We start from the raw sequence: 22,180 nt of genomic DNA on the forward strand, positions 1-22,180 counted from the left end.
TAGCTGTTAGCGAGGGAAACAGTGTGTAGTTAGTGGCCAAAAGGAAAGGGTTTATTTTCAAGTTTTGCTCAAATTGTCCTTGTAAATAAACTGCCCGTGTGCTTCACCTGAAGAAATCCTGTTTTGCCGTGGCTAATTCCTGTGGCGTAAACTCATCCAGGGAGTCACACACACCCGCTGCCGAGATAACACCTCACATTAGTTACAATCCTAGTTCCATCTTTATCCTTACGCATTGCTTCTTTAGGGTGCATTACTAATACTACTGCTATCTGTATTTAAAGAAAGGAAAACTTAATTAACCCTTGCAGTTGGGCTACCCCTCTACTGCAAGGGTTAAGTGCTTGTTTGTGTCTAGGGACAAAAATAAATAAGATACACTCGCCCGAAGCTCCGAGCCCGCCAGCTGTCACAGCGCTCCCTCCAACCTGTCTCCTCCTCCACAGCAGCATTAGAATCTTCCTCAGCCTCCCGATGATGATTTACGGGACCATAGACTGCTGCAGAGTAGGGGGAGAGACACTGGAAAGGACCGGTCCAGCTCAGAGCATCAGGTGAGCATAACGTTTTTTTTTTTTAAACCTAGGTCACAAACAAGCACTTAAACCCTTGCAGTGTGGGGGTAGCCCTATTGCAGAAAAATAATTTTCCTGGAGTTCTTCTTTAAAGGGTTTCTAAAGCTCCGGTTTTTTTTGCCTATACCTACTGCTGGCAAGCAATAGATATATGCAAAAAGATTTTTTTTTTAAAAACACTTTAACAGCGGTTTAAATTTGTCCCGCCCGAGAATCCAAAACTACTCGGGCGGCCGCAAAGCATCTTGGGGCGGGCGCATGTGCAGTTCGGATGTTCGGCCGGGAGACGAGGAGAGACACAAGGTAAGTCTATGGACGCGTGCAGACACCGTGGGACAGGAAGTGCCAGCAAGGACAGCGCTGGATCGTACACCCGTCGCACCGCAGGAGGGACAGATGAAAAGGACAGGAAAGAAGAGGAAGATCGGATTAAGAGACATCATTTAAGGTAACATTAACATTGGCGGGGGAGGGAAACATTTTTTTGACTTTAATGTCACTTTAACCCTAAGAAGTTGCGGTTCCTTTTTAGTATGGAGTCTGCATGGTACAAATGAATAAAGTTACAGCCAAGTGGGTCAGTTTTTCAAAGTGGTTTATTTTATACAAGATAATAAACAAATATTCCATTGTTTAATATACAGACACGCAAACTTGGATTCTGCTCCAAACCATTCTAATAATTCATTTGAATATGAAACTCTTTAAAACACGACTGACTGTATTGTGGATAATAATGGACTAACAGCTCTCACACGGATATTGTACATGCAGAAAGTACTGGGCCCCGCATACTCCAGGCTGACGTGTGGGCTGGTTTGGAATGCAGTAAATAAAGTGCACCTGAGTTGAGGTTTGTCTTTGCATCAGCCATGTTTAACTTTTAAGTTGGCTGCCTATAGACAAACGCTGGCAAAGAAATAACATATAGGTAACCGTACGCCCTCCTGGATGTAATGTAAACACTCAGCACTGCTATGTGTACTTCAGAAGCTAGCGCAATTCTAATGTTGATGGAAAGCCTATTTATCCATTAGGTTCTGGTGGTCTCTCTTTATACGGCCGGGTCATATTTACAAAGCCATGGTGTAGTCCTGCACTGGTTTTCACTGCAACTAGCATTATGAAGACTCTAAGATTAACAAGTCTATTAATATTATTGAACAGGAAGGCCTTTGTGTTTCCAAATATCATCCAATGGAAAGAAGTTATTAGATTCTATCCAGTGTGTTCAATTACCTATATATTATTCAGCATATGCAGCCACTCTCCAACCACACAGACATATTTCATATACACTGTCACAAAGAGGCATTGATAGTGGAGAATCGAAAAGTCTATTGATGCAAACAAGCTGCAGTAAGGTGATGGTCCAGCCAAAGGATTCCATCTTCGGCATGAACCTCATTATATTATTTCTATGTATAGTGTATACAGGACGGATCTACGACGAGACATCATAATCTGAGAATGACTGAGGGCAATTTGCCAGAATTCATATCAGACTGTGTTGTAAAGTAATACACATGTAGAGTACTATACTAAAAGCCATGAGAAGGTTTTACAAGAACAGTAAATTAATCAGGCCGTTTGAGAGGCCGCGCAATGTGACACAAAACATCTGTAAGACAGACAGATAAAGGGAATGTCTGATATGAAGAGTCCCCCAAAAATGAACATTGCAGATGTGAGTAGTACCCACCAATATGATACATTCCCTTATGGACTCCAAGATGTTTACATTGAAGTTGCTAGATCACTCCCCCTGTTGCAGGTATGACTGGGGATCTCCCAGATGGGTTTTTCTTTACATGATGAACAACACAACAGGAGGATTGACACTACATGGTGAAAGGCGCCCACTTTTATAGGTAGATTTTACCCCTGGAGTGCCAGAAAGACAAAGTGTATGAACAGCCCGCCAGTTTCAGGAAACAAATCCTTAAAACATGGCTACAGATACTGGTGACCGTCATTCATCCTGTAAAATATTGAGAATATTCATTGAGGAGATGAGCAGCTATTGTTGGGGAACATTTGCTTTGCTGGACCTGTACTTTCTCCTCTATCAATGTAGAGGTGTCTGCAACGATGGTCACAGTTCATTATGTGTTTGTATGAGCAATGGGAATCATTTCTAGTAGACCTGGACTGCATATATTATCTACAGCCAACGCCAATCACCTGCATGATTACTTTCAATGAACAAGACCAGGGATGCACCGATACCGGTCTTTCGGTATCGAGTACCGATATCTATATTTCGGTACTCACCGATAACGGTACTTCCACTAGCATGGAGCAGGCTTCCCAGGCAATCAGGAAGTCAGGCTGCGTGTCATTACCAGCTTGTTCTTGATTGGCCAGGAAGCCGGCCTCCCAGGCAATCAGCATCGAGCCAGATTCCCAGCCAATCAGGAAGCCGAGAGGTGGGTCATCACCTATCGATGTTGATTGGCTGGGAAGCCGGCTTCCAGGCCAATCAGCATTGAGGCGGCCAATCGGGATGGAACCGGCTTCCTGGCAAAATCGGGATGGAACCGGCTTCCCGGCCAATCAGAAAGTCGGACGGCGAGTCATTAGCTGCCCGGATTCCTGATTGGCCGGGAAGCCGGCTTCATGTTCCCTTGCGACACTGCCGGTCACTAGTACATCCCTAAACAAGACCTCCCAGTCAATTGGATTGCTTTTTACAATACTAGAAGCCCTGTTGGTACTTGTACAACAGATCAATAGGAGACATCACAAGTTGGTGACTTCTCACACGTATCTACCAGCATGTCTTACAAGCATCTTCTGGAATTGGACAGGATAATTATTAAAGAGACTTTTTTGTTATCAGTCTGCAGTATGCCAACTACCTCACGCCTCCCTCTTACTACAGTGTGTATAGTGTGAATACATTTGATGAACAGGAATGTAAAAAAATCCCAAAACTTACATTAGCAGCGCAATGTCAAGCAGTTTGGCACGATGCACATCAGTTTATTGATTAAGGTCCTAAAACATTTATATCAGCACATCCGTTTATAATCCAATATTAAAATATGAAAATATTTTTATAAGTGTCAGCTTGAATGTAAAATGTGATGAACATCCCTAATGGGATTATTCAAAGACTGTAGGAAATATCTTGCGTGTTAGATTAATATTGCACAAGTACCAAGTAGTGTTTACCATGTTATCGCATGGTATTTGCAACTAAGTTTATAATCTCTTATATTAAATAGCTAATTCACTTTAAATACTAGTTAGTACCAATTTATGGGTTTGTTCAATCACAAAAATAAAATAACTGGGCAGCATTATTTTCTCTGTTTTTAACAGTTTGTAAATTGTCATACCAATGTCAAACACTAGGTGGCCTAAGAGTCCACATAATCCTTCTGAGGTAACCCTTACTTTGATTTTGTTTCCGGAAGTGGCTGTATTCCTGTATTAGAAGAGTAATTGCACTGTAGTCCCCGATTTTGCAGTTCTCTTTTTTTATCTATACAGAACAGTTCTAAAGCAGGGTACAACTGCTGAAAGGACTTTTGCTCTTCTTGGTCCTCTGCTTGTTTGGCCTTAGAGTGATCACATTTCCTCCATTCATAGCATCTGCCTTCAGGCCAGAGTGGCTGCCACCTGCTGTGTTAAATACCCCTGAAAAGATAGAGATGATACATACAACAGCACTGGTAAATGAGATTATTATCAGAAGATTTACAAATAAAGAACCTACAAAGTGCATAAAAAGGATAAAAAGCAAAAAACAAAATCAATATTTGCCTATAAAACAAAATCAATTCTCCGAGGTCCACCTGCACACAGCTGTTTAAGGAACTCAGCAGGTAGGTTGTTTCAAACATCTAGAACTACCACAGCCCCAAACCTACAAGGAATCACCACCATGCTTCACTGTTGCCTGCAGATACTTGGACAGGCCTTTGGTGAACAATCTGCCTTCTGTTACAGCCAAATATTATACATTTGAACTCCTCATTCCAGGGCACCGGCAACCAATTCTTGTGCATAGGTAAGTCGCTTAGCCTTGTTTCCATGTCAGAAGTAGGTTTTTTTTCCCATGAAGACCACTTCTGACCAGATTTCTCTAGACAGTAAATGGACGTACCCGGGTCCCACCAGTTTCTGCCAAGGCTGCGTTTATTATTATACATGATTTATATAGCACCAACAGTTTGTGCATCACTTTACAAAACTGAGGGAGACAATATAGTTAACAGGAGGAGGTACAGGTGGTAGGAGGGCCCTGCTTGTGAGAGTTTACAATCTAGTAGAGTTTATGCTGCCACTGGACAGTTCATTCTGTTTGATTTGTTTATTGTACTTTAACCTACATCTTATCTTGTTGAGCATTATCACCAGTTTGGTATCATTATTTAATCATGCACTGGCCCATATGGTTGCCAAATCCTTAAAAGGAGAACTATAGGGTGAGTGAATGATACTCATCCTCAGTTAGAGGCGACGTGTGACATTGAAACTGTCACACGTCGGCTATACTGATCAGCAAGTGAGCAAACACATAACGCTGCTCGCTCACTTCCCGATCCTCTCCCTGCAAATTGCGGTGACCGTCAGCCACCGCTCCCCGCAGGGATTCCCCCCTCCCCGATCCCCCAGCGCCGACGGGAGGGACAGACAAAGTTGGCCGAAGCCCGCTGTCAATCAGCCAGTGGGGTGGATCTCGACAGTATTGGCTTTAGCGCTCTCAGCATATAGCGGGGAATAGCCCACTTTATACTGAGTTTTGGGTCATGGGAGGAGGTTAGTATATGTCCTCCCATGACCCTAAGGAGAACGATGAGATTAAACGGTGACCCCCATAGTTCTCTTTTAAAGGAGAATTAGAGCCGATGTGTGACCCTGCAGCTGTCACACGACGGCTCTATTGATCGAGAACTGAGCAATCACATACCGGAGATCGTGGAGATCACAATCCTGCTGGAGAGAGCAGTAACTGTCAGTACCACTCCCCCCAGGACTTCCCCCCCTCCCCTCTCCGTTCCTCCAGTACGGACTGAAGGGACAGACAGGGGAGGGGGCGGGCACAGCTGGATCTGGCTCTAGAGAGGCAGAGCCAACTGTCAATCAGGCAGCAGGGTGGAACCCAACAATATTGTCGGGATCTTTTCCGGCTACAGAGCGGCTCTGCACTGTAAGCGTATAGCAGGAAGTGGGAGAATTAATGAGGTTTTAAAGGCAAAGGGTGGACACCACAAATAGTTGTTTTTCCTTATTTATGCTCCGTGTAGGTTTTGAAGGCACTTTTTTTTTTACAAGTGCCTAAAACGTTTGCACAGTATTGTGTGCATGCGTGTATAGAGTATCTATATCCACAGTCTTAAAGAATGATCTAGCCACTAGGACAGAAGGAATGTTATTCATAAAGTTTATGTAATTTACTTTTTTGGCCATGGGAGTGTAAATTAAAGTGACACTAATCTCAGGAGTTACATCTTAAAAATGAATTCATGTACCTTAACTACAATACTGCACCTTGATTGTGTATCACTTGGCTGTAGTCCTTAAATCATCTCTGAATTCATACTGACACTGTCATTCCTTCTGGAGCGGTAGCTACTTTTGTTCCCCATGGTCCTGTGTGTGTTGTAAAGTAGCCACCGCCCCAAACATACTCCCTTGATGAACTACAATCTCATGTTTAGTTTTACAAATTTGTATTGAGATTGTAGTCCATCATGGGAGCGAGCTTGGCTACTTTACAACACACACAGGGACCATGGGGAACAAAAGTAGCCACCCACCAGAAGGAAGGACAGTGTCGGCGCCAATTCAGAGATGATTTGAGGATCTACCGCTGAGTGATACACAAATAGGTAAACAATTTTTCTTTTTGAGGTACTTGAATGCATTTTTTTTCGGTTTAACTCCTGAGTTTAGTGTCACTTTAACGCTCTATTAATCAATCACCTATTCTTAACTGGGTTCTGCAATCTGTAAAACATTTTCACCTATATTCACCTGTTAACTGGCTTCAGCCATCTGTAAATGAAAGGTACCCCTCACTGAGAGAACCTTAATTTACAATCTACTTCAGAACTACAGGCGTACAGATATGCTTACCTTTGGTTCTGGGACTGGCCCTGGACTCACACTAACAGTAGGGCAACAAGTTGATTGGTTCCTGATAACGTGCTCACCATGACAGGAAATCATGGGGACCACAGGATTGTTTACAGACAAGCTTGCTTGCTTGCCACTGTCCCTTGCACAAAAAGAAGCACATTGACAGCATGCAGCTGGTCATAAAAAAAGGGTTAGTCAGCAATCCACATTTTTCAATACAACTTAAGCTGAACAGCCAGTCACCCGAGTGGTCTCCTTATGAAATTCATTAACAGTGATAATTACCTATTTTGTTGCCACTTGTGTGCACAACTTCTGTGTCTTCCGCCGTCTGTTGCTTTAGCCTTTGCAAATACTTGTCAGACAAATATTTAAAAACTGAAAGAGAACATGAGGAGGTTATCAGATGCACAGAGCTTATCATTAATATTATATATATTTATTTTAAAAGAATGCCATGTTTATTAAAGTATATCAATCGAGAACAATACAGCAATGCTGTGGAAGAAAGTCAACCTCCAGATGGCAGAAAGATCGTAAATAAAGCAGCTCGGTCTGTAAATAGACATACAGTGACATGTTATGAATTGTATGTTCAAAAAGCTGAAAACCAGAGCAATAGTAATACATTGGTAACATTATCATAAATGTTAAATAAGTTGCATAACGGTAAGAACACTAAGTCAAGTGAAAGAGAAGAAGAGGAAAGAGAAGAGGAGCACAGCTGGTCGAACCCTGAAAGAAAACCCCCCCCCAAAAAAACAAACAGATATCACAACACCTCAGAACTTAGGTCTGGAGCATCCCATGGATCCCAAATGTTATCAAACAATGATAAAGTGTTGTTTAAGCTGTCAGTAGCTCCATATTTCTTACTGCTTTAATATGAGCATAGAGGTCTAGGGAAGAGGGAGATATAGGTTTTTTCCAATGTAACGCAATGAAACAAGCTGCAGTGAGGATATGAGAAGCTAGTTTCCTATCATATTTGTTCAGACGTGGGAAGGGAAGACCCAACAGAAGATATATTGGATCAGAGGGGACAGATGAAGAAAGGAAGGTCAGTCAGTGTATTGTGAACCATAGTCCAAAAAGGTCTAATTCCAGGGCAAGTCCAACAAATATGATACACCGTGCCTTGAGCGGATGTTTAATATGATTTGAAGCTAATAGATGCCTGTTCACGTTGTGTCTGTTTTTTGACCTTTATGTGGACAGTCTCACAGGAAAAGACCAGACTAATCAGAATCAAATAAAGAGCTATGCAATTCCGAAAAAAATATGTTTCTCCCTTGGCTCACTAACAACTACTAAAGGTGAAGCAGATAATATGCCGTTAGAACCATATCCAAATGAAAGGACCTTCTATCTATCAACCACCATCTGTGTTATTATGATCAGTCTGTTTTTGTCAGACTCACAAGACACAGAAGAGCTAGGTGTTTCTCGGCAAGAGTTATGGGTGCTGTAAGCTTCAGTCTATGCGGCTACTAATGGCTGGGTAGAGGAAGAAAGTTTGGAGATAAATGCATCTTGTGAACTGTTACAGGGACTCCAAAGTATAGATTTCAATAGTGTAGGTTATGGTTTATCCAAAACTAACACCTAGGGATTCACCGATACCGAAACTGAGCATTTACTCGTACTTGCTCAAAGGCTCAGATACGCAATACAGAGGGAGGGTGGAGTCGGCTTCCCGACCAATCTGGAAGCCGGGGGTGGGTCATGAGCCACCTTCCAGCTTCTTGATTGGCTGGGAAGCTGGCGTCATGCTGCCTAGCGACACTGCAGGGTAGCCTGGCTTCCTGACCAATCAGGAAGCCGAGCGGCAGGTCATGACCCACCTTCCAGCTTCTTGATTGGCTGGGAAGCTGGCGTCATGCTGCCTAGCGACACTGCAGGGTAGCCTGGCTTCCTGACCAATCAGGAAGCCGAGCGGCAGGTCATGACCCACCTTCCAGCTTCTTGATTGGCTGGGAAGCTGGCGTCATGCTGCCTAGCGACACTGCAGGGTAGCCTGGCTTCCTGACCAATCAGGAAGCCGAGCGGCAGGTCATGACCCACCTTCCAGCTTCCTGATTGGTCAGGAAGCCAGGCTCCCTAAGTATCATGAGGGAGTGTGAAGCAGGATCCTGATTGGCCAGGAAGCCGGGCCCATGCTACCTCGGGATTCCGGTATCAGTACTCGGTGTCGGCGAGTACCAAAACAAAAATATTGGTATTCGATACTTGAAAACCGGTATTGGTGCATCCCTACTAACAGCAGTGTGCTCATCTATGAACGGGGACATTCTAGGTGCAGGGGCACCTGTTCCAACTTTTGGAAGTTGGAACAGATACAAGTTGGGGTATGGGAGCAGAGAAATGGAGCAACCAGGAGAATGCGCAAGAAATGAGCAAGAGTTGAGAAATGTAACAAGGAGACCGCTAACATTTTGTGGAGCAGTGCACAGGGTTTGCAGAGGTGAGGCATATAGTGGGATTAGTTAGGAGGGCAGAATTTAAGAAACTTTGGAGGAGTTTAAACAAGAGAGGACAAGCTGCAGAAAATGTGTAGTAAAAGGATATCCAGAAAAATGGACAGCAAGGATCTTAGGAGTTTAGAGATATTTCATGAAGAGGGATGACAGGTGGTGAAGGAGGAGACCCAGGTTATGAGAGGTGAGGAGTGCAGTGGACCATTAGGAAGACCAGCCAGTGTGAAAATGAGAAGTTAATGAATGTTCTAGGTAGGTGGGGGGGCATGTTGCAGAAGAGTGGACACTGTAAGAATTGAGATGTGTACTAGAACAGCCAGGAGACCAGAGGAATGGACAAAGTTTCTGCGAGGAGTGTTCTGGAGTGCAGCCAATGGAAAATGTCTGCAAGTGTGACAATAAGTGTTCAGAAAGTGAAGTAAGGGCATACTTAGACTGGGTTCATACCCGGGCTTTCGTAATATGCGCATATGACGCTGGTTTCGGGCCGTGAGTTTTTACCGCGATTTGCGGTTCACGAAACGCACGTCAAACGTTTACGAGAGCTATCCGGCTGTATCCTAATGGATACAAACACCCAGGTGTGAACCCAGCCTTAAGGGGAAGCATGATTATTAGAGCAGAAGTGAGGAAGGACTCATAATCCCTTTGTTAGAAACGAAAGTGGATATCTGGTTTAATACTATATAAGATAAGAAAGGAGCTCTGCTACACATAGTTTTAGATACAATTAGTGCTTAGGGGAATTCTTCAGAGGAAGATGAGAAAACCACAAAGAAAACTTTGCCAAAAAAAAAAAAATTGCCTATCCTAACCAAATCCTTATCTGCAATTATAGAGGAAAAATATAATGAAGGACCATTTTACTATTTATTATTATTTAAAAATGGCCGCTTGTGGGGGTTGTTCCTACACATAGATCCACTGATTTGCCTCACATTTCTTTAGATATTAGAAGCGAATGAATTAGAAATGAATGTTAACCAACCATGGGAATGTGTAACTAGTAATAAACAAAACCTATGTTTATTGGCTTACAATAAACACATGTACAGGGAATATATTAACACAGTGTACCAAATAAAACTTGGATGTGTCCTGAAACAATAAATGGGAAAATCATTTAGGAAGGCAAAATCAATTACAGATTTGTCAAGAAAACCAAAAAATATAGAAACTGCAGAATTGTTCTGGGCACCTAGGCTTCAATAACATCCGATCATTGAGGGTTAAGAGGCTTTTCTTACTCCCAGAACAATGTAGAATGTAGCGTGTCTGATGTCATTACTCACCTTCAGTAACATTCAGATCTTCCTTAACCGATGTCCTATAAAACCTCAATTTTAACCTCTTGGCTAGAGCTTCTGCCTCTTCACTAAAAGAAATAAACAATAAAAACAGTACAATAAAAGTAAAAACAAATACAATGTAGTATACTAGCCCAGAAGGGCTTGTATATACACATACTGTACATACATACATACAGTATATTTATACTGTGTACTCCAAGGGCTGCCTCAAACAACTCCGCGCAACCAAATTCAAACGGTCGTTCTCCAAAGGCCATTTTTTTTGCAAATCTGAGTTTGTACCGTTTTGTTTTTTTTAGCCGATGATGGCTGTCACATACAAGGGTTCAAGTATATGTGTGAAAACAACGATTGCACCGCACATGTTATATAGCACCACGAACGTACAGAGTGACAGCAACATTTCTATGGCCACCAAATCATTGTTATCACTAAATTGATGAGCGGTAAAAGGCTTTTACAGCGTCGCCTATGAGCAATTTTGAATACTGAAGTTTTTCGCCATATCATGGGCATTTTACCAAAAATCTAAAGGTGAATTTATCAAAACTGCAGTAGACAAAATCTGGAGCAGCTGTGCACAACAACCAATCAGCTTCTCTTTTTCATCTTCAAATCTTAATTGAACTGAAGAGATAAGCTGATTGGTTGCCATGGGCAACTGCTCCAGATTTTGTCTTCTCCGGTTTTGATAAATTCCTCTCACTGGGTATTATCTTCTCTTTCTGTGCACTAAAATGAATGTTAGTGTATTTTATTCTAAAAATATTAAAATATTGGTTTGATAAACATTTGCGCAAATATTGTGCGTCATAAAAATGTTATTCTACAGTGCCTCTGCTTTTAGAAAGTATACAACATTGTTTGGGGGGTTTTAAGCCATTTTGTAGACAAAAATTCAGATGTTATCATGTGTGCGTGTGCAAAAATTAAGAAATTGCTCTGGGCAGGACGTGGCTAAACAATTTTTGGACTTGTGTGGATGTCCTTCTATGGATGGCTATACCCGTGTTTCTAAACTAATAACCACAGATTTGATCATCTCAACAACCTTCTGCTCAAAAACAAGATGGATCGTCCCTTTTAAATAACAGTTGGTTTCATCAAATCAGGCACAATGTCCTTGCGAACCAGTGCGGGCGATCGCATTGCGGCCGCAGGGCGTGGCTACGGTGTCGTTCACTTCAATGGCCCGCCGCGCCCCCCTCAAGCCCGGCAAAAAAGTGAGCCGGCCGCAATGCGGGCAGTGCGTTCCTGTCCGATTCTGACTGGAACGCACTGCCTATGGTGTGAACGAACGCTTATAAATAGAACTGTCTGCGGATAACAGTCTAACGGGTTATAAAAAGCCTGCAAAGTAATTCAGCTTCACAAGCTGTTACTTCTCTTCTCAGGTCATTATAAAAAACATAGATTAGGCCAGCAATGTCACTCAGCAATGTACAAAGTGACGTGTCAAAGATAGCAATTCAGACATACAGTATAATATTAGTCTGTCTGCAAAAAGTAAAAAAACTTGCAAGTCTCATTAACATTTAGACACATCTTTATCATTTCCCATCATCAGGTGTACATGGTGAAATCGACATCCGTTTATTAACATTGTAATATTCCAGCAGGAAGATCCAAGCTCTCCAATCACATGTCTGGCGAACCACTAACCTATTCTGTTAATATATATGATGAAAACTGTCCATGTTAAGGAAAATCCATGAACCACTCAAAGTTTTTTTTTTTTTAAAGACAAAACACGAAAATAGACAAAAAAAAGAATATAAATATGAATGTGAACAGGGCAAGAGCTGACTAACATCTATGTCCCCAAGGTGTTAGGATTTTAATAACTGAAAATATTACTGAAGAGTTATTTGCAAAGATTGTAATAAAACGTGATATTTGGGGAACTCGGCACATAAGGCGAGTGCTTAGTGATCACTCCATAAAAGCACACAGTCTCTCTATTCTTTACAAACAGAAAGACGCTTATCTTCAGCATAACAAACATCATTTTGGCTGTCTGCTATAAAATGATATGAACAGTCTTACCGACTACTCACATAAACAAGATGCCCCAACTCAGGACTTTCAGGGTACTTCCCCACAGAGGAAACCTTCAGTAAGGAAAGTAGCCTTCAGTGCACTTCAGCACTCCCAAAGAGCCTTTCCCACACCTGAGTAGCCCTGGCCACTCCACACCTCCTGTGTGACTCCTGCAGCTGTACAACTCCCGTGTGTCACTGGCCCTCAGGGCCTTTCCGGCTCTCCCAGTCTCACCAGCTGTCCGATATCCCTCTCGCACACACCACCTCCTGGCTTGACTCCTGTGTGGCTCCCCCACACACCACCCACCTGATCTCTGGTCAAGTCTCCTTAATAGGGCTGTCTCTAGTAGGGCTGCAACAACTAATCGACATAATCGATTATAATCGATTATTATCTCTAGCCACTTCATAGGCCCAGTCAGTCCGGTAATTGGCAACACCTGGACCTAGAATTGGAGATTTCATCCCACCCAACACTCTAAAGGTGCCCATACACCTTACGATTATCGTATGCGATCGACTTTTCGTCCGATAATCGTATGTGTGCATTGCAGTGTCCGACCGACATTACTGTACAATCGTACGACTTTTGACGGTCAAGCATGTTTGAAAACTTTGCTAGATCGTACGACTGTCGTAAGGTTGCTGGTGTTTCACACCAAGTGCGCTTGCGCTAACGAAAATGCGGCAAATCAATTACCGCATTTCGCCCAGGTGCTTTTCGTTAATTACGGCTAAATTAATCTTGCGATCTTCGGGGCAGGATGGGGCTGCCGTACGAAAATCGTATGACTATTCGATCATCGGACGAAAAAGTTTCGTCCGATAATCGTAAGGTGTATGGGCACCTTTAAGCTGCCCACACACCTTACAATTTATCCGCAGATTTTCTATGGTCAGATGGAAAAGGTGCAACAGATTCCTCCATCTACGCTAAACTGTGCGGATGGAGTAATCTCCACCTGGGCCAATATGTTGCACTATTTCCATCTGACCACAGAAAATCTGCAGATAAAAGGTGTATGGGCAGCTTTAGAAATTTCCAGGGTCCCAGACCCCAGCTACAATCCAGAGAACCTGGAAAGAACTGAAAAGCCAGCTCTTTCCCTGTAAAACTACTGTTTTTCTGGACCCTCTCAGCCCCTCTGGCTGAGAGTGCTGGCTGAAAACGCTGCCAACTTACACAAAAGTATTGCCTCACAATACTAAAATGTACTTAGGACAATTTTAAGAACGCTGAAATTTTGTTTTTAAACAAAATTTTAATTAACTTTTTTGAATATAAAACAAAGAGAAAAACAAAGATATCATTAGCCGTTTATATACAAGGTGCATATCCCAGTATAGTAAACAGCATATATGTAGGTTATACCAAGTAAGAAGTGCCACCATCTCTCCACATAATCTACTGCATAGCAGGGACAGGCAATGTAGAAGTCAGGGATTGGCAAGGTGCGAAGTCTGGGCAGAATATCAGGAAGGGGGTACAATAAAATAACCTAATCTAGGCGCAGACGCCCCAGTGCATTCGACACATCTGCTTTCAAAGACCAATTAGTGTACCTGAAGGGCCGAACCAGGTGGGCGACATTTTTTTATAATTTAAAGAGTATTTCATAGCAAGACTGATGATTTTTCACCTTTACAAACATAGAGGTCTGTTTAAACAAAACGCCAAAATGCCATTGCTGACTGTCTTATGAAGGTACAGGTCCCAGTGCTGTCACCCTAATGCTTACTTTGGTATGTAGTGAGTAAATCCTAGATCAAGCATGTGTTTACAACATGTCCTGGGAAGAGTACAGGAATTGATCACACGCAGGGGCGTAACAAACACCATAGCGACCCAGGCGACCACTATCGGGCCCAGGGCACAGTGGGACCCGGCCAGATGCCGTGCGGGCCGCCTGGGTCGCTATGGGATCCTCTGCTGGTGGCTTTCACTGGCGGCTGAAGAGGAACACGCCGCTGTTCAGATCACTGACAGTAATCTGTGCAGCAGTGCGTTCCTCTCCACAGAGGGGGCCCGTAGTCAGCAGCAGGGGAGGAGGAGTGGCCTGGTGACGAAGGAGGCGGGCCCGGCGACAGAGGAGGCAGGGCCCATCAGCAACCGTGGAGGAAGAGGAGGCGGACAGGTAAGGAGTGTGACCAGCCCACATGAGGGTGACCCTGCATAGCCCACCATAGAGAGTCTATGGTGGGCTCTGCAAGTTCACCCTCAAGTGGGATCTCGAGTGGACTCTGCAAGAGGTATAACTAGAAATCACAGGGCCCCATACAAAATTTTGCTATGGGGCCCTGTGATTTCTAGTTACGCCCGCTGATCACACGGTGCAGTAAATTAATTAGTCATCCTCACCAGACTAAACCAGTAGCAGGTAGGACATAATTCCCTCTCACTCCCACCACTGTACCCTTCTCGTGGCACATAAGTGGAACTACCTTTCCACTCTTTATAAACAAAAAGCAGGAGTCCCATTGCTTGGACACCTCAGACAGGTGCTGAAAGAGTAAGAAGCGGCCACTGCAGGACTTCCATTCCAAATAGGAACCCACTTCAGGATATAAAAATCCAATGTATTTGAAAGATATCAATGTAATGACAATTCCAATAATCAAGGAAATGCTAACTTACTTCTTAATAACTGTATCATCAAGCAGGTCAATTTTATTCTGAACAAGAACTGTTGGAATGTCTCCAACTTCAGCCATCACTTTCTCCTTCCAGTTGGGCACCGCTTCAAAAGATTCCCTGTCTGTGGTAGAAAATACCAACACACAAGCTTGGGCACCTAGAAGGCAAAGGCAGTCATTAAAGTAGATGTAATCCAACTGAATGTCATTTAGGGGCAATGTATGACGTAGAGTGGATATTGCTATCCTGTCTCTGCCAAACATCACAAGGTTACTGGACACCAGAATGTTACAGCCCATTGATAAAATGCAGGCTGTGATGTTGAGCCTGCAGTATGTCAAGGTGTTTTCTCTCCTTAATACAGCAGAGAGAACTGATTGGAGAAGCAAGTCACATGACTTACAGTAAGGCTGTAATAATGGCATACCACTGCTTTATAAACAAACCTCTTAGACCCAGTTCACACCATTGTGGTTTCGTCAAGTGGATTTTTCTGTGCTGAAACACATGCAAATATAATTCCATACATTCCTATTGGGGGCTGTTCACACAAATGCGCGGAATCACGCGTACAAATACGCCTGTCGCTTGAAATAGTCCCTGTGCTTCTTTTGTCACGCTGATCAGCACGTTTTGCTCGGTAGACTTTAATGGAAACGCGCTGATCAGCGTGTTTTTGCGCTATTCCGCACTTTTTTCATGCACATTTCAGCAGCTGAGCCAGCTTCTCAGTGGACAGCTGAAAACGAGCTTTAAAAACATATGAACAGAAAACGCCTGAATACAGGTGTCTATAGCAATTGATGGGAAATCTTCCAATTGGTCTCTGGAGGGATTTCCTCTCACTTCCTGTTTTGGCTTTCAGACTGGACGTGAAGGAAATCTCCCCAAGAGGGCCAACAACAAAAAGCTGGTGCTGGCACCATATAAATAAATACCCATCACTACCTGCATTTTGATTGAAACAATATTTAATACAAGAGTTTTGTTTCGGAGACACTGAATGTATTGAAGAATATGCTTGAATGGAACACAGGTATGGGTTTTCCTCAATCCAGGTGCTTATAACTGCATTGGCTGTATCCACATATTGGGAATTACAAAAGGACCGATTTGGAGTTCAGATCTCATTTTGAGAATGGAGTTTTTTCTTGTGTGTCATTCATGAACTCATGTAAAGAATTCCCTTTGGGCTTGTTCACACCAAGCGCGTTCCAGGAGCAGAGCCGTTACAGACCGGATCAAAACTGCGTCCAATGTATTCCAATAGTATTTGGGGCTCTAGTTCACATCGCAGCATTCAGTTCCAGAGCATGTAAAAAAAAAAACTGCAGCAAGCCCTATTTTACCTGCCCTGGAACGCATGCAAATGCACCAAAAACACATGCAAACACCATGGAACGCAGTGAAAGCCCATTTTAAACAAAAAATAAATAAATTTTACCAAAAACCGACCTGAACGCATCAAAAACGCAGCATAACACACTGCACTGCGTGTGCAGAAACTCATGCAGATCTGGTCTGCATTTGGTGTGAACAAGGCATTTGACTTTGATCCAATTAACCTGGAATTTACCCCGCTTTCTTCCAGTCCCTTTTGAACGCCACCAGGAATGAATTATATCTACATTGTGGCAGCACGCTTGTATAAATGGTTAGTATGAATGGGACGGACAACGTTGTCAATCAGTGTTAATGGGTGCATAGGTTGGGGGTTGTGCAAAATTATACAAGTTATATGTAACAAATTTGATGTTATTGTATTTTGTAATAAATATTATTGTATTTTGATACTTCTTTGCTACATCGATCGTTTTTTGAAACTACTGTGATCTTACCCTCTGTGGGCTTGGACAAGCTTTCTCCATATCGTTTTACTCATGGATGAACAACTGTTCTGTAAACTAGTATAATAAGGTCTGGTTCACAACTGGGCGTTTTACAGCGCGTTCCCACGCGCTGTAAAGCGCTCAACATGTGAAAACCAATAATTGCCTATGGGCATGGTTCCCACCTGGGTGTACTTCAGCGCGTAGGAACGTGCTGAAAAACGCCCTACGCCCAAAGAAGTACAGGAGCTTCTTTGGGGCGTTTTTCCGTGCGTTTAACAAAGCGGTAACCCCGAGCCACACTCGGGAATACAGCGTACGGGTAATACCTGTACGCTGTGTCCTCCGGCAGCTGCCGACTTCCGTCCCTTGCGAGCGGCCGCGTCGCAGGGGGGCAGAGCCGGCGGGAAGTTTGAAAGTGAAAAAAAAAATCATACCGCCAGTGAAATGCGCGTTTCACGGAACAGAAAAACGTGCTAAAAAACGCAGCAAAAAACGAGCTGAAAAACGAGCAGAAAAAATACGCCCAGGTGTGTACCCAGCCTATTACATTGCTGCCGGTTAGTCAGAGATCAGAGGATTAGATGATTTAAGTGGACTAAAGTCGAATGTTCACTAGAGACTTGTTATTCTACTGTCCTCATTACCGGCAGAAGAAAATCAGCCCTATGCAGACAATAAAACAATATAAAGATTGGAATATATGGCACAGTTCTAATTTTGATAAACAATAATAAAATGCAAAGTGGATCAACTTCCTCCATGAAATAAATCGGTATTAGGCTTAGTTGCATTTGTTCTCCCCTAGGTAACCTGTATTACTCACGCTGTTTCCAGTCCTTAAAATGATTCATGTTTGGTAATAATTACCATATCCCTACAGATAAACGGATAGGGTCTCTTGTGAGATAGCTGTATCATTAACAGTTACTTAGCCTCTGCAATGTCCTCATAACACAAACATGTACCCTTAACAAAACCCGCCATCTAGGATCCCAAAAGAATTGGGTTTGACAGTCTTGTTCCATTTCACTTGTTGATCTTTCATATTATCTAATAAAAAAATAAAAAAAAATTAAACTCTTTTTGCCATGATGTTATACAGGCCCGGTCTCAGCTTCCAGCGGTAGTCAGATGGGAATTATATAAAGGGCCACCCTCATCACCTCAGGCTCCTCATACAGGTACGTGACAACACCCTTTTTATTAAAGAGCTATTTCTAATTAGGTTGAACTCGATGGACTTGTGTCTTTTTTCAACCAGACTAATATACATAAAGAGCAACCACCATTTAATTATAAAGCGGACCTATGGGTGATAAAAATAAGAGGTCTGTCATTTTTTATTTTTTTAAATAAATATTTTAGGTCTGTCATTTTTCAATTAGTGAAATACACCCAGCACTATAATTCCACTGTTGTATCAAATGCATTGCTGTCAAGAGATCTTGAAAGTATCTTATTCTGTCTTGTTAGTTACATTAAAAGCCCATGCTTTAAATATGATGCTTCCTCTGCTTAAAATGTTTTTTCCCCAATTGCTTTCTCAATTAACTGAACAGCTCTGCTTAACTCAATGTTCACAAAACACTAAACCGCTTATATGAACAATGAAAAGGCCCCGAAGGAAAGGCGGCTGGCCAGGCTGCACCCAGAACCACTCCTATGAACGCTTAAATATCCAGCTGGAAATCTTGACCGGAAGGTTCAAAGAACCTCATTTGTAAAGCTGCATGAGCTCTGCTGTATGGTAAATGTGACCCAATCCAACGTGTACTAAAATGCCATGTGCTTGGAGCCCTTGCATAGTCAGTCTTACCATTTCCTACTATATTATAGAAAGCAGCACTGTGCATGTTATAACAATGCCAGTATGCATTAGAGAGCGAGGATATGAACAAATGAAGGTAGCATGCCCACCATCTGTTTCCAGCTAGGTGATATCCTAAAGCAGTCCGACATGAAGCAATACAACCAGCAGAAAACAAACACTTTGCATGTGTTTAATATCTCTGGGGGTGGTTCTTGTGTGAGGATTATAAGACAAGATATAGATTTGTTCTAACCTCTGTAATATGCTTTAGTGATTGCATCAAATTCTTCTTGTCCAGCTGTGTCCCACAGCATAAGCCGAACATCTTCATCATTTATCCTACAAGAGCAAGAAAAAACAAAACAAAAATTTGGCTCAAAAAATCAAAAAAAAAAAAAAAATTAAAAAATGTCCAATTTTGTCTGATCACATTTTTTGCCTAAATGTTTCCTGAATCATTAGGATTGAACTTTAGTTTAGTGCTACTGCCAAATTTACAGCAAAAATGATGTAAAGTGCTGTGTAAATTGTCACCACTATATAAATACCTGTAATAAATAAATACATTTGTGCCCAAGAGGACCAAGAAGTGGGAAAAAAAAAAAAACATATCAGCATGCAGAGCTGTATGAGGATGTGATTTTTAGTCAAAGGGGGTAAAGGCCCGCTTTTAAGTGGATAAGAAACGGCCTAGGTTTGGAAACCCAGCTACTGTTAGATTTCACAGATGGTGAAGGCTGGTACTATACACTGAGTGGCCAGCTTATTATGACCACCTGACGTCTGTAGGCAAATTAGCTATAATTTGGCGCTGAAGTTGCTAGAGGCCCAGACCATTATAAATAGGGAAGCAGGTGGTTTACCACGACAGTAGAAGTGATTTTTTTCTGAAGATATGGGTAAACAACGTGATTTAACAGCCTTTGAACGTGGGATGATTGTTGGCGCTCGGAGCCATGGAGCGAGTATCAGCAAAACAGCAGAATTCGTTAAATGTTCAAGAGCAGCTGTTGTTAAAGTGTTTAAAGACTGGACTGTCAGCCGAAAATCTGGGTCTGAACGTGCGAATTGTGGCCGTCAGCGACTAGTCAATGTTAGGGCAGAACGGAGAGTGGCAAGACTGGTACAAGACAACAGAAGGGCAACAGTGCAGTGTCAGATTCCTCGCATCACCTTTCAACATCTGGTGGAGTCACGAGGCGGCCCAACGAAGTACTGATGGGGTGGTCATAATAATCTGGCCACTCAGTATTGAGGTGACCAATACAGTGTTTCTATATGGGAACAGAGTCAGTTGTCAAGACTTAAGCTAGCTGTGGATACATGGTGAGTTCTCTGCTCTATGTTGCTACATACAGAGACCCCAAACAAGATATTTGCGTTTCCTGGAAATCTACTTTAAAGTCAAGCTAAACAATATTACTATAGAATCCCTTCAATACCGAAGAAGTGAGAATAATGGACTTATATTATGGTATGTGACTAACGGTAAAATGCAACGTCAGCCTAGAGGAGTCATTGATGGGACTATCATGTATTGTCCAGAACATGTATCATGTTCTGGACAAAACCTTCATTAACAATGACACTGGTATGTGTAGGATTCTGTCTGTAAATGTATGTGTAATATACAGAATCTAGATGTAGCTTCACAATGCACTCTGTCCATGGCTACGTTCATCTACAAGTCCATATGCTTCAAGGTGGCAACCAACATGTAATCAAACATACCATTTCCTTTTACGGAGTCCAACAGAGAGGTCTGGAAGTTTAATTATTACAGAAGTTCAGTAGTTCACACTAAATGGCCACACGCTGTGCACAGAAATAGTTTTCCTCAGTGATTAATTGACTAATGTTAAGTCTGCAGTCCTCACAAGGGCTGCTAGTGTCCAATGTAAAAAAAAAATGTATCTCACGCAAGAATTTGAAGTATAAGGTGTTATGGGCATGTGTAAGCAGTACGTACAAATATTCCTAACCAGAACTACTAGTAAGTACATAAAAAGCACTGTTGTGTTGACAGACTAATGACATTATTGTACCAAACTCACTCCGCTGCCATAAACATCCATTTTGCAGAGCTGTGCTTTAAAATGTTTGCATGGCCACATTTTTTTATGTTTTGAATAGAGTAGGAAAAAAGTAGCCTCTGTCAGGTTTGTGTTGGTGCCCTCACTGGAGAGATTCACCCTCTCTATTTGTACTCGTGATCACTGTCACCAAACAGAAAGTGATGGGAAACACAAAATTATATAGTTGTCACCAGAACAGAATTTGAGGGGAAAACTTCAAATAGACACTTGTCCTGGTGAGAACTGTCTAAGGAGAATTCTCAACTTGTAAAGAATTCTCTATATTTTCTGTCCTCTCTGTCTGGGACTGGAATTGAAGTGAAATCTCCCTAATGAGGCAAACACAGCAAAAATAATAATAATAATCATAACAACAACAGGGTCCTAACTCTTCCTTACCCTAACCAAAACTATTTTTAAAAACACTAACTCTAGATGAGTGAACTTTTTTTTTTTCAGAAAAGTTTTAGTATAGCCAAAACTAATGCCAACTTTATTTTTCTGTCCATTTTCCCACTGGAGACTTCCCGTAACTTCCTTGATGACAAAACTGCCATGGGCACAAATTAGAAATCTCCCCAACAAGGCTACAGAGAGAAAATCTGACACAGCTTCTAAACCAGGCCTGGGCATTTTACAGCCTGTGGGCCACATCAAGCCATTCGGCTGTCCCTGTCCTGCCCCTTGTCTGGACATGCACCAATCGCCAACTTGCATTACAACTTGCATTACAGTATACCTGGTGTTTTACCATGACCGGTTGTCTTCTGAAGATATAGCATTAAATTCTACATAAACGGTAAGTGTAACATCTGTCGTACACATGTAGGATGCTTCTGTCATTAATAACTACCAAGAGTTGAAGAACTGCAAATTGACTTCAGTGGCAGGAAATCGATGCCCTTACACCCACATCCCACCATCCAGTCCAGTCCTAATAGATATTATGTATATGTGCAATAGAAAGTTTACTTACTGAATTTGCCTTTCCAGAAAATCTACTCCAATGGTCTTCTTGTAATCCCTTGTGAATATCCCTTTGCAGTATCTCTGTATCATACTTGATTTTCCAACAGCACCATTCCCTACTACCACCACTTTAATGGCCACTTCCATATCTTCTTCCAACATGGTGCTGGTTCAGTGTGGTCACAGCTTGTAACTCCTTCCTAATTTTCAACCTGTAAAGTTTATATAGGACATGTTACAAGCCACATCTAAAGAAAAAAACACATGTTAAAGTGCACCTGTGGCCAGACTATGGACATTCAACTACTTACATATTCTTAACAGGCAGTAACAGAACTTTAAAACAAGCCACCCCCAACCTC

General features: G+C 42.3%; 1 protein-coding gene across 1 annotated transcript; it reads right to left on the reverse strand.

The window, feature by feature from the left end:
- Window positions 1-3,442: 3,442 nt before the first annotated feature.
- RAB23 (RAB23, member RAS oncogene family) lies at window positions 3,443-22,036 on the reverse strand. The gene is made up of 6 exons (XM_018560547.1): window positions 21,826-22,036; window positions 19,028-19,113; window positions 15,133-15,289; window positions 10,438-10,520; window positions 6,954-7,046; window positions 3,443-4,220 (listed from the first exon to the last, which is right to left on the reverse strand). The coding sequence occupies exons 1-6, from the start codon at window positions 21,978-21,980 to the stop codon at window positions 4,081-4,083; spliced, it is 714 nt and encodes a 237-aa protein (XP_018416049.1). The 5' UTR covers window positions 21,981-22,036; the 3' UTR covers window positions 3,443-4,080.
- Between the last annotated feature and the right edge of the window lie 144 nt (window positions 22,037-22,180).

This window comes from Nanorana parkeri, unplaced genomic scaffold, assembly GCF_000935625.1.
Source record: "Nanorana parkeri isolate BGI_ZX_2015 unplaced genomic scaffold, ASM93562v1 scaffold464, whole genome shotgun sequence".
Classification (NCBI taxonomy): Eukaryota; Metazoa; Chordata; class Amphibia; order Anura; family Dicroglossidae; genus Nanorana; species Nanorana parkeri.

Excerpts from the sequence above, each read along its gene's own strand:
- RAB23 (XM_018560547.1), bottom strand. The coding sequence starts at position 21,980 with ATGTTGGAAGAAGATATGGAAGTGGCCATTAAAGTGGTGGTAGTAGGG. Across the intron at positions 19,114-21,825 it reads TTTCTGGAAAGGCAAATTCA|GATAAATGATGAAGATGTTC; the intron begins GTAAGTAAACTT and ends TTGCTCTTGTAG. Across the intron at positions 7,047-10,437 it reads AGATCTGAATGTTACTGAAG|TTTTTAAATATTTGTCTGAC; the intron begins GTGAGTAATGAC and ends GTTCTCTTTCAG.